The following is a 12,284-nucleotide window of genomic DNA, read 5'->3' as shown; positions in this document are numbered from 1 at the left end:
GTAACTCTATAATAATTTGAAAGGGTTTATTATTTTTTCCCATTATTTCATGTTGACCAAGGGACTAAACAGACCAGCTTGAAGCGCCGGCGTGGGAGGTGGCATGCGCGTGCAGTGTTTGGATGATGCATGCCCCAATGCCATCCCCCCCTTGCTGGTGTCACACCACCTGCCTGACCACATGGTGGGTGACGTCACGGTGCTCCTTTGGTATGGCATTTATATGCCGCATGCCAAAAGGAGTGCCAAAAGGTGCCATTGTGGCAGCCAAGGCACCTTTTTTTCCAGCTCCAAAAGGAGTAGTATTTTGCTGCCCCTTTTGGAGCTGTCAAACTGTCAGATTGGGGCCAGGGCGTGCGGCTGCCACAACCCTGATCCAACGCTGAAATACAGGTATTGGGGCTGTCTGTTTTGCCTCCAAGAGAAAGTAGTTTCTCTCTTCCACTCAAAGAAAGTTATGAGGCGCCTTAAAGGGATGAAGCAGTAAACAGGTAGAGGCAGGAACTGGCACTCTTTAACAGCATGAATAATAGCAATAGGGTTCCTTTTGAAACCCCCAAATTGTTATTTGCAACTGTCAAACACCAACCATCCACCAACAGAAAGCGCTCCATGGTACCTGAGTACTTTGCAATATTATCCAACAGAAGGGGATATTTGGTCAGCCTCTGCATCTCAGTGGGAATTATATCTTTCAGTTGCAGTCGGCGACAGAGCGGATTGCTCTCAGCATCCTAAATTTAAACAGCATAATAACACCATTTGTCATTTTTATTAAGACCATAATTACCTGAATGTGCACCATCTATTCATCATATAAATGTCTTGCTGGTTCACATTTCTAGCAATTAAATACAAGTCAAGGAACGCCAACATATATCAGACAGGCAACACGGTCCTGTTGTGTTGGGCAATTACACAGAGGAAAGGCTCACTGCAAAAACTGGTGGTAACTTCCTTCCTTCATTATTTCATACAGGCTTGATATCATCAGCAATTCATCTCAGTCACTGACTTGAGAGGAAACATCTTAGTCTCTTGTGTCATGGAGAATGTGCATTGTACTTTAGGACTCAAATCATTTCCCAATGGTCAGAAACTCTGCCAAATTTCGAAATACCTTCCTCGGTAAAGTAGGACTTACATCCAACATCCAACAGTCCTGTCTTCACCTGTTTAGCCAGGAGTGCTGTGTTTTCTCTAGTTAGGTCATTCATAATGTCTCGCAGAAGATAGCCAGAACAGCTTCTTGAACAGGGGTGTTCAAGAAGCTGTTATGGTTATGTTATGCGAGACATTATGAACGACTTAACTAGAGAAAGGTTTAAGGCATGAGGACTTCATTTCTAGAAGACTAGATGTATGGGTTCTTCCAGTATGAGGAGGAACTTTGGTAGCTCATGCTTGACCTATCCTAGACCTGCACAGTGCACCTCCTGGTTTGCTGGATCTCCTCCTGGCTTGCATTACATTAAGGTTCTTTGAAAAGAAGGCAATTGCCTAATTCACATTACTGGACAGAATGCCGATAAAGATATCATCAAAATGATAATCCACATCCAAATGAATATACTGATCACGATTCCCTACTTTATTCACAACTACAGCCTCCACTAGTCCTTTGGTACCCCTCAGGTATCGCCCAGAAAGACATACCTGGACAAAAGTTTGGAAGCGAGAGTCCTTCTTCTGCCTTGACTTGATTACTTCTAAAGCAAAGGGCTGGTTACTACAGAAGGTGGCAGTGGCTTGTTTCAGTTTATCTTCCCCTGCTCCACTGAACTGAGATAAGAAACCACAGAAACCAAATGTTTAAAGAAAGACAAAACAGGGAAGGTCATTTGCCAGCACAAGCCATGGCATGCACTGTTATTCTAGTAGCAAGGGGCCAAAGAGGGAATCAAATTAGGACTAGTTGGTACCTCAGAAGAACCTCTTCCTCTAGCCTTGTCATTTCTTCCTATCTAATATTCCTACATTAACATTCAGAAGCAGGGGTTCAGACTGTGCCTTAAATTCTAGGTCCCTGTAAAGAATGGTCCATACAGAACTGTCCATATTTTTGATAAATGTTTACATACAAAACAAATTTATGCAGAAATGCATTCAGTTCAGCTCTGAATGGGACTATGTGGGGTGTAAAGGAAGTTCAGCAAACTGAACATCATTACTACTGCATACAGTGGACCCTTGTTATACGCTGGGGTTTGGTTCCAAGATCACCCCGTGTATAACAAAATCCGTGTATGCTCAAGTCCCATTAAATATAATGACATAGCAAAATGGTGTCCCTTATAAAAAATGGAAAATCAAGGTAAATTTATACTTTTTTGGAATATTTTCAAACCGTGTATGCTTGAATCCGTGTATAAAAAATCCGTGTATAAGAAGGGCCGACTGTATACACCAGGCAGCATTTTAGTGTTTTTAATATAAAATGCCACTAGGTATCTACGTTTGGAGAATGGAGCCCGAAATGGTCTCAGGTTTGTTTGGGAAATGAAGTTAGGTTTAATATGCAAATATGGTCTTGTATCACCTTTGCTTTAAAAGTGTTAGAGAGCAAAGATGTTTAAAGCCTGAAATTTTTCAAGATAGTTAATTTAGTTAATTTATAATCACATTGAAGTAGAGTTCTCTCTCCACTTTTCCCTTTTCACAAGTCACCTCTGAGCCAAATAACCCGTTCATTTACTGTTAACCTAATTTTGTTTTAAAAAAACAACAGCACTTGACTAGAAAAAAAAATACTTTGAAAGAAGTGAAACATATATATCATGCTGGTTTTGCTTCATCTTCCACAATTCTGACTACTCCAGTTCAAAATGATTCTTTCAGAAGAGAGGTTTTTCAGCTAACAGGTTCACAGATAAGACAAACTGCCGAAGCTGACCTGTGGCTCAGTTTGCTATTTTATTGCCAATCTTCTGTTTCCCAAAACATTTCACTTTTGAGAACGAAAAAGCAAAATCAAACAAGTTCAGTTTACCCAAGTTAACAAGTCCTCTCCAATTTGATCAATAACAGATGTCTCATTCCTTTTCCTCACTGATTTCATCTGTTCATTCAATCCAGCTAAGAATAAAAAGGAAAAGAAAATGGAGAAAATTACTACCTGGTTTGGAACTACTGAGGCAACAGAACCACTCCAGTTTCACCTGAAGTACCTGAGAACTCACCTTTCAATACTTGCCAATGTTAGCCAACCAACTCAGAGGTCAGCTACCTTGTTTGCCTAAAACAGTTCAGTCAAGGCAAGGTAAATGGAAAACCCTTGGTTTACTCTAGACAGCCATGTATCCAACCAAGACTTTATGGAGCTTTGGATTAGGCCGGAACTTGCAAAAGGCTTCATGGTATTCTAAACCCTTCTTTCTACAAGTTACTTTCCCATATTAATACTTGTCCATGCCACTTCTGAAAACCTAATAACAGTCCTCCTTTCTAAAAAGGAAAAAGGGAAGAGAACAAATTCCTACTCTATCTTAGAAAACAAATCCTTTTATTTCTTAAAAAAGCTTATTTTGGGAACAGAATTTGTTTTGTTTTGTTTTATCATAGACTGTATCAGTGCCGATACAACTGGGCAAGCTGCAGTAAACTTGATTGGGAACACAAGAAAATTAGTAAGCTGAAAGCCTGAGAACAAGGTTTCTGCAGTCAACATATATTCAAGTACTGTCTGGTAGCTTCAAGAATGTTTAAAGAGCAATACACAGCTGTGTATTGTCTCAGAGGTACTCTCAGACAGAGATGCATAGACAGACAAGGCCATGCATTTTGTCACTGCTATTCTAGCAAAAATCAGAATCAGATGCTTCCACTCACCATGGAGCAAAAGGATATCCTCCAAATTTGAAAATATTTTCCGCAATTCAGAGTGAGGCAAGATCCCTTCACGAGAGACACGCTGATAGAAGACCTGATCCAGAACCTTCAGTGTACGGACATGAGCACGCTCAGTGTAAAACAATTCTGGAAATTAGTAAAAGAAATAGAATGGCTGTAATGGCCTTGGCCATAGTTATATGAAGGTTGGGAAGAAATCTAACAGTTTAGAATCTGAAGGATTAAATTAATCAGAAAGTCAGTGAAAGAGATTTAATTAAGCCCATTCAGGAAAAGATGATCAACTTGTGGGGTCAACAACTTAAGTCTGTGAAAAATCCCCATGTGATACTCCACCTGAAGGGTGTGAGGAATCAGAAGCAATAACACTGCTATCCCAAATGACTGAACAAGCAAAAAAAGATGTATTGACAATGCATTTGAGCTGAATGAGTATACTAGCTCTTCTTGGCAAAGTGGTTTATAGATCTGCATGTCTCGAGATTAGAAAGCACTCTTGAAAATACTGCAGTCATGACTTTCTGTAGAAGCTATACTGCCCCTCTTCAATTAGGAATGTCTATAGGCTGCCCATCCACCTATCCATTCATCCCTGTTGATTCTGATCTGAGAGCTGAGCCAAGCCAGTATCCACCTGTCCTTCAAATTTCTGTACATGCACTTCCAATCCTGCTGCTTGTGTAAACACACAATTCCTATTCTGAAGTCTGAATGAAGACAAAGTCAGCAATGAAGTACAGAGGGGAGTCCTCCCCTCACTAACATACACCAATTGAAACAATGAATGCCCTCAACCACCTTACCATTTATCACTTCCTGGCGTTTAATCTCAGAAGGTTTCAGGCCAAGCAGCACCTCACGGCTCACAAGCTGCTGCCAGTTGGGTGGGTCTGTCTCCATATCAAAATCAAACAGCTCATCTTCACTCTGGTTATCGCCAGTACCCACACTGTCCATCCTAGGAAGGAAGATTCAGTAAACCTCCCTTTAAAATAGGAAGAGACTTTGCAGGACAGAGAATAGTAAGAATAAGAAAAGCAAGCTAGCAATGATAAAATGGCCTAGGGACAAAGCTAACAAAGAAGTGGCATTTATAAAGAAGTAAATGGTCTCTGCAGATAAAGGCTGGTGTCAGAAGCTCACCAGCTACAATCAACACCTTTTAGTAGATAATCTTCCTTTAAAAGTTTGGCTGAAGAAATGTGACTTATGATGTCAACAGAAAGAGGTAAAAATCTTTCACTACATCGACAGCATCAATATATTAAAGTCATATGTTTGTCAAAGTATGAATGAAGTTATTGGCATCTTAAAATCAGAGATAAAAATGGATATGCCCTACCCTGTACCATACTTTATATTAATGTATTTGAAATGGATAAGGACATAAATATATTTAAGCTATGCACAAATGTGTTTTTCCCCTCAGAACCACTACCTAATTTTTTGTTAAAATCTATTTTGAACAACTTCATGCTTGTACTTACTTGCGGAAAGATTTTGGTGTTCCCAATTCTGCTAACCTACAAAGGAAATAATATTATTGTGAAACAATGATCAATGGATTAAGCCAGTTAGTCACAAATTTTATCTCATGCTCCAGGAGAAAAAAAGGCCCAGGCCATGACTGAAGATGTATCTTTTTAAAGGAGGAGAACAGCCTTTACAAGCAACAAGATCCTCATAATAAACACTTAGAGCAGCTAAAATGTTTACAAATTTATCATCTTTCTAGGATACTGAAGAAATAAGTTTGCTATTTATTTCTTCTTCTCAATGAAAGGTTGTTGGTGGCTGTTTTGAGGCTAAAACGTGCCTGTCAAAGTCTCCTTCCTCTTCCTGCAAATGGTCTAGTGGAGGAGACGGGAAATCAAAGATGTTGTTAGTTGTACGTGGTGTACCATCCACAGAGTCACTTGAAGGAGGAGTTTCTCCAACTTGTTTTGGACCTAGGAAAAATATATACAGGAGGTGAGGGATACAGCAGTATGTTTTCAACTTTGGACAATCACATCCATTTTCTAAAATTAATACATCTTCCACAACAACCCAACCCCATTTTTCTGTGCCACTTCATTTCCATTAAGGGGTAACTGGACCTTACAGACCAGCAGCAATACCAAAGTGTTTGTAGTAGACATCACGTGAAACATTTTGTGGGAGTTTTTATCTGAGAAATGTACATTCTAGTTGCAAAGTAATTTTGAATTATGACTATATTTCACCTGTTTCACTATCTTTGTTTCCCTCTTGAGAAGGGGAGGTTCCGGCTGCTAGCGGAGACACAACGTTGGCAAGGGGGTGGGTTACATCTGTGCTGTCACTGGAGCCGCTTTGGCGCATCCTGACAGAGTCTGGTGGCTCCGGACTAACAGAGGAAGATGTGGATAAGTGCTTCGGATGACGCTGCTTTTGTATTTCTATGGCTCTGCCTACTGGATAGACAAGGAATAATCAGCTGGATAGAAAAACTGTTGTCAGTGAAATACAGGCACACCTCTATTATCAAAGGCTCCGACAAAGAAGTTCATTTTCACAAAGTCTTTTTACACATAGCAAGCTCCACCTTTCCTCCTGGCCTTCTATCTAAACAGAATTTTTTTTAACAGCATCAGCACTGGGAGAATAGTGAAGGAGATCTGGAAAAACACAGTTTTGGTATTGAACTACATCCATATACTTACTGCAATAAAACGAGTTGGGAGCGAATAAGATTCTACACTAGCTGATCCTACTTAGCTGTGTGTGCCTGCCTACAACAGACAAGATGAACAGTAGCTGCCTCCAGAATTCCTTACTGAACATGCATGAACAACAAAATGGAGAAAAAAAGGGAAAAGGAGATAGGTTTCCCTCACCAGCAGATAAGCTTCCCTCACCATGTTAAAGAAGCACAGACTATAGGTCTGGCCAGCAAAATGGATATCTTTTTTAAAAATGGAGGCTGGTAGAGTAAAAGACATCTCTGGATGTCTTTCAAGTTGTCTCTGGAAGCTTCAACACGTTTATGTTTTCTTATGAAAGGCTTACCTGACCTGTGCATATTGTTAGTTTTAGATAAGAAGTTTGTTGAAACATGCTGAACTGCTTTGTATGTGTGTGATGCAGGAACCTATCCCTATTTGTTTACTATTATTTTTACCTCTGGTAGCAACTTTTCTGTTAAAGAAATAATGTCCAGGAACATTTACTTTGTTAACTGAGATATACCTGAAATGGGCCTTTCCCAGAACCAGAGTAACTCATGCAAAATGCTCCCCTTTACTATTATTTTTTAAAGTGTGTCACAGACTTCAAATAAAATGGACAACCAATTTTAATGAGAGTTTATTTTAAGCACTATCTTTAAAAAAACCTATCACAGACTTGCAACGTTACATTTTAGACAAATAATACAGTGATGCTGCTAGAAGAGGGGTGTATATTTGTCTGACATACTTGCATAACTGTCATGGCGGCTCGGCCTTCTTGGGGGTCCCAGGATATTGGGGAAGACTCTCCTCTTCTTTTCATCCCCTTCCTTCTCTTTCTTTATACTTTGCTATTGATAAAATGGAGTCAAGGAGAGTCATTGTTAAGGAAGACCTATCACAGGCATCAATTTAAAAAGAAAATTTAATGAACTGTGCTCACAACCACAGCTAAAGACCCCTAAGTCTCCCAGGGCCCTCCTGTTAGCTCATAATGGCTTACTAACATTTTAAATATAAATAAAGGAGGAGACTGGCACAAGAACAGGCCATTATTCAGTCTGGGGACCCAATCAACTTGAAATTCTCCTAAGTCCCATTAAAATGAACAGAAGCTCAACTAAAGCACTGGATCAAGGCCCTTAACTGGTTCCCAAAGTGATCTGTTCCCATTGTGTTGATGCAGTCTTTCTAGGAGGCACAGGCAGAACCTGGAGAGGTGCCAAGAAGTCAGTGCTGCTTCTAAGAGACTGATTCTATGTTTCTCTTTCAGCAGATGATCTATGGTATCCTGACCTGTGCATTACAGAGGAGGGTGGTGCTGAAGCCTGTAAGGAATCCCTGCTGATGTAGCAATTGGATTGGCTATAGACTATACACTACAGCAAGTGTTCCAGGCATTCCAATCAACCACACAGAGCTCACTTTCTACAGAGGGGCAAGGCTCTTAGACATTTCAGAGGTAATTTCTGCACTCCCACTCAAGTCCTATGTTGACCACTGAAAAGTGCAAGCAACTTCCGCCCTGATATGCCCACCTTGTCAACTTTAGCCACCTGGACAAGTATTCGAACTAAAGACGTGCTACCATTACCTTGATCTTGGGCAGGAATCCAATCCGTCCCCGCTTCTGATCTAGGCTCCGTGGCTCTTTGACTCTCACACCAAGGTGCTTCATGTAGGTGAGAACAACATACTGTATGCTTGAACTATAGACAAGGTCAAAGAACAGGACAAGATATATGTAAGTGACACTGAATGTAGCAACATGAATCTTCATTGAAGTGTTGGCAAATGATTTTTCTCACTTTACAGAAGTGTGTCCATGACATCGAACAGTGATTTAGATGCTGACAGCCATGGAAAACTGGTTAAAACAAACTCAGCAAAAAGTTCTGCTAACTCATTTACTAAAAATATCTGACATCATTTAATTGTAATAAAATCTGTAAATGGAAATTAAATTATATAAAATCAGGTGAAAGGCAACCCAGTGTAATTCAAATAAAATTTTGTTCAAAACATCTGCAATTTAACAAAACATTTTCCCAGCTAAAATGTGGAGGAGCCACAACACAGCAATATAGAATAAAATTGAAACAGAGGAAGTCTCAAATTTAAATGGAATCTCTCTTAAAAAGAGATATAGGGTAGCAAACCTAGGAAAGACCCTCAGAGTAGACAGTACAAAGCTGGTATGGTATCACAGAGACTGATATGTGAGAACTATGAAATTTCCAAAACAGCCAGCAGAGAGCGCTCCCTAGCACTATAAAGTCTGTCTGATTACCTCTTCTCTTCTTCTGTTGGCTGAGACGTCATCCTAAAAATGAAAATTGAACAAATCAATCAAACCAATTGTACCAACATGTTCTTCCTACTTTAGTCTGACAAATGATGAATTACCTATCTGGCCCACTAAACATTCACATTCTTTAAAAATTATAAGTGATTACAATTCCAGATAACAAGCATCAAATCCATTCTACCCCTAATAGTGGGTCATCAAGGTGCCTTAAAGAAATTCACATGCAGGCCATGACTTGATAATCAGAGGTTTATATTTGAACAGCACAATGCCATCTCTAGCTACCATGACCTGTGTTCATTAATGGGTCTTTATCCACCAGAAATTTGCTTTCTCTCTTCCTTTTCATCTCTCCTTCTCCTTCCTCCATACAAACATCACATGACTACATCTTGGAGTCATCAGGCAGACCCAGCAACATCAGGGACTGCCTGAAGGAAGAGGCCCCTCCCTCCTAAACTGTCATCTTGGCCTCAGAGGGAACGATCAGGCAGACCCAGCAACATCAGGGACTGCCTGAAGGACGAGACTTCTCCCTCCTTTGTCACCTTGTATTTTGTACTGCATTATGATTTTTACTGTACACCGCTATGATCATTGCGGAATAGCGGTCTATAAATAAAACATATTATTATTATTATTATTATTATTATTATTATTATTATTATTATTATCTTGTTTCAAGTTATCACCAGAAAGGAATAAATATCATTGGATCTATTTCCAGCACTAAAATTAAACTGGGCTTAGATTATTTTATTTTATTTATTTATGATATTTATACCCCGCCCTTCAGCCCTAAAGGCTAGCTTAGATTAGCTGCAACTCAGTGGAGTCTTGGCTTGTGTGTGGCATGGAGAATCATTTTCCCTATTGGATCTCATCACAACAGAATGCTGTTGAGATTTAATTCATCATCAATTTATCTTCTCTGATTATGAGAGACTACAAAAATATATATATATATATATACACACACACACACACACATATGTATATGTGTATATCTATACACACACACACACTATGCACACTTACAGTACTTCTTCAATTTTGGTAATGATTTGCTCTGCACATGCTCTCTCTTTTTCCTGTGTACTCCGGTCACGGATACGTTCCGCATCCAACCTGGTCAACTCCCCCTCTGCCAAAGTCAACCCCATGCTGCGTTTCTGTCTGGAGCAAAAGAAGAAAACTACTGTAGAGATAGGAGAGAACTGAAGCAATGTGCAGCCATCACTCAGGACAGTCAGTGTGTGTAACAGCAACCTACCAATATCCATTTATACCACCATCAAAGTGTATAGTCTGCTCTTGTTGCATCCAACACCCTATGCTTCATGCTGCAGAAAGCAAACTGAACATATACACCTCATAGAAGTAAAATATGTAACTCCACACATGCAGGATCCACTAATACGAAGCATCCTTCTGAAACTCAATGAGTTCAGGAAGGACAAAGAAATACATTACAAATTAATTTTGATGAGAAATAGCAGAAAAACTTGTAGATACAGAGAAAAAACAACAAATCACTATTATTGGATATCTGTACCAAAATCAGCCAGTTTTTCTGACTGGTGTTTACAGCAATATCCACACTGCACTCTAAGACCTGATTTGTCAAATACAATAATCTAGTGTTCCATTGTAACAAAAGTAAGTGACAGGACTCCTAGGCTACAGAGATGTGTTTGGCAATTTCCTAGTATGAAAAATATACCTAGACAAAAAGCAGCCCTGGATTTTGAATAGGAAAAAAATAATTGAAATGAATTTAACTTGGATAATTTCATTAATAACTAAGGAAGAAATTATCGTCTCAGAAAGGATTGTGTCTGGGCAGACAGCTACATGGTAGGTGGCTGAAACGGCTGGACAAAAAAAGACTGAGGTGATAGGCTTTCCTATTACTGTCCTGCTGCTGCTAAGTGGAGAAGGCCAAGGTTGGAATCCTAAAATGGTAAAGCAATTCCATTCTGGCTGCAGAACAGATCGCCACAAAACCACATTCAAAAGCAAAACAGATGGCCACATTCCTTTTTTCCCCTCCCATTCTCCTTTTTATGCTACAAGAGATTAACACAGCTACTTCTTTGAAAACTACCACCATGAAAGCTCATGCTAAAATAAAAGCTAGTCAGTCTTAAATATTCTGCCACATTCCCTTTTTCTCCCACTTGCTTCCTCCTTTTTAAAATCACACCACAGGTACCCTTTGAAAGCAGTAGAAAGCCACATGATTTAAACATGAACAAACGGTACCTAAAATCTTCAAGGTGCCTGTGGACTTCAGGAAGGACTTTATCTTGCATAGTTTGAATATAGTGGCGGTGCAGTTCTTCAGGAATTAAATCTAGTCTTCTTTTTTCTGCAGACAAAAGGAGAAACTCTGATCCACTGAAAATGAAAATGGCTGTGTGTTTTTGGTTCATCAGTACAGAAATATCCTTAGTCAATGGATCAGAAATTTAGCCACACACAGCAGGTCTGCATTATACAAACAATACAATTTCTGTCTGCATCCCAAACGAATTCTGTAAAATGAAAACAGAAGTGAGCAAAATGTGGCTCCTGGACATTGAACTGCACCTCTCAGCTTCCTTACCACTGACTATGCCAGTTAGGACTACTAAAGGCTGCAAGTCAGCTGAAGGGCTGCATTTTGTCCACCGTTGTATTAAAGAAGTTCTGTACACTAAAATTTAAGATACACATTTCCAAAAGGCATTCTCTATGCAAGACTTAAAATTATCTTACCTAGATCTACAGAAATTTCATCTGGGACTGGAACCTTTAGATTCTGCAACAACAAGAAGAAAGGCTATAGAAAATATGTATTTTTTTCTTAAACTGAAAATGGCACTTCCTTCATCATTGTAGAAATATCCTTGTGTATAAATGTATAACACCAGGCTTTATACATATGCACAGTGAATATATACAAATATACAGTGCCAGGCATGCAATCCTTCTTCTGTTTAATTCCCTTGGATCAATGCCATTATGTGTATGAACTACTTTAGAAATATGAGGAATTACATATTGTTTGCCCAAATGTAGTCACTGGTGTACAGAGTATTTGTTATATTCTAGTCTAGTTACTAAGACTTGACCTCTGAAACCTTCAAACCAAGAAAGGAAAAATTAGTTGTAATAATATACACACAAGAAGATAAATGGTATATATTCTTTGAAACTTACTGCAGATTTATCCAAGAAAAACTGATTGAACTCAGCAAAGACGCGACGAGTCTCTTTGGAGTTTGTTTGTTTGTACAGGTCCGCAAAAAGATAGCAAAGCTATGGAAAGAAATAAACAAAATAGGAAATATAAATAAAAGTACACATATCTATCTTTCAACACTGTGCATTAATTTCATTTGAGTTTCTGCAAATAATAATAATAAATAAATAACATCAGAACAAATTTAATG

At 39.1% G+C, this 12,284-nt stretch overlaps 1 protein-coding gene across 3 annotated transcripts in view; it reads right to left on the bottom strand.

Annotated features, from left to right (window-relative positions):
- The window catches only part of ARHGEF12 (Rho guanine nucleotide exchange factor 12), an 83,046-nt gene that overhangs the window by 20,064 nt on the left and 50,698 nt on the right, over positions 1-12,284 (bottom strand). For 2 of the 3 annotated variants that reach the window (XM_089537336.1, XM_089537337.1), the window contains 15 exons: positions 12,052-12,150; positions 11,608-11,650; positions 11,113-11,218; positions 9,886-10,023; positions 8,830-8,862; positions 8,134-8,248; positions 7,288-7,390; positions 6,075-6,284; positions 5,666-5,798; positions 5,337-5,372; positions 4,653-4,807; positions 3,829-3,975; positions 2,990-3,075; positions 1,657-1,782; positions 620-734 (listed from right to left, as the gene is read on the bottom strand). In XM_089537336.1, coding sequence (XP_089393462.1) covers positions 620-734; positions 1,657-1,782; positions 2,990-3,075; positions 3,829-3,975; positions 4,653-4,807; positions 5,337-5,372; positions 5,666-5,798; positions 6,075-6,284; positions 7,288-7,390; positions 8,134-8,248; positions 8,830-8,862; positions 9,886-10,023; positions 11,113-11,218; positions 11,608-11,650; positions 12,052-12,150 — 1,645 coding nt within the window. The remainder of the gene's footprint in view (positions 1-619; positions 735-1,656; positions 1,783-2,989; positions 3,076-3,828; positions 3,976-4,652; positions 4,808-5,336; positions 5,373-5,665; positions 5,799-6,074; positions 6,285-7,287; positions 7,391-8,133; positions 8,249-8,829; positions 8,863-9,885; positions 10,024-11,112; positions 11,219-11,607; positions 11,651-12,051; positions 12,151-12,284) is intronic. The other variant, XM_089537335.1, reaches the window with a different exon arrangement.

The sequence above is a fragment of the Sceloporus occidentalis genome, unplaced genomic scaffold (genome assembly GCF_023333645.1).
Source record: "Sceloporus occidentalis isolate IW3139 unplaced genomic scaffold, rSceOcc1.0.p SCAF_9, whole genome shotgun sequence".
Taxonomy (NCBI): domain Eukaryota; kingdom Metazoa; phylum Chordata; class Lepidosauria; order Squamata; family Phrynosomatidae; genus Sceloporus; species Sceloporus occidentalis.
This window is presented reverse-complemented; position numbering and strand designations above follow the sequence as displayed.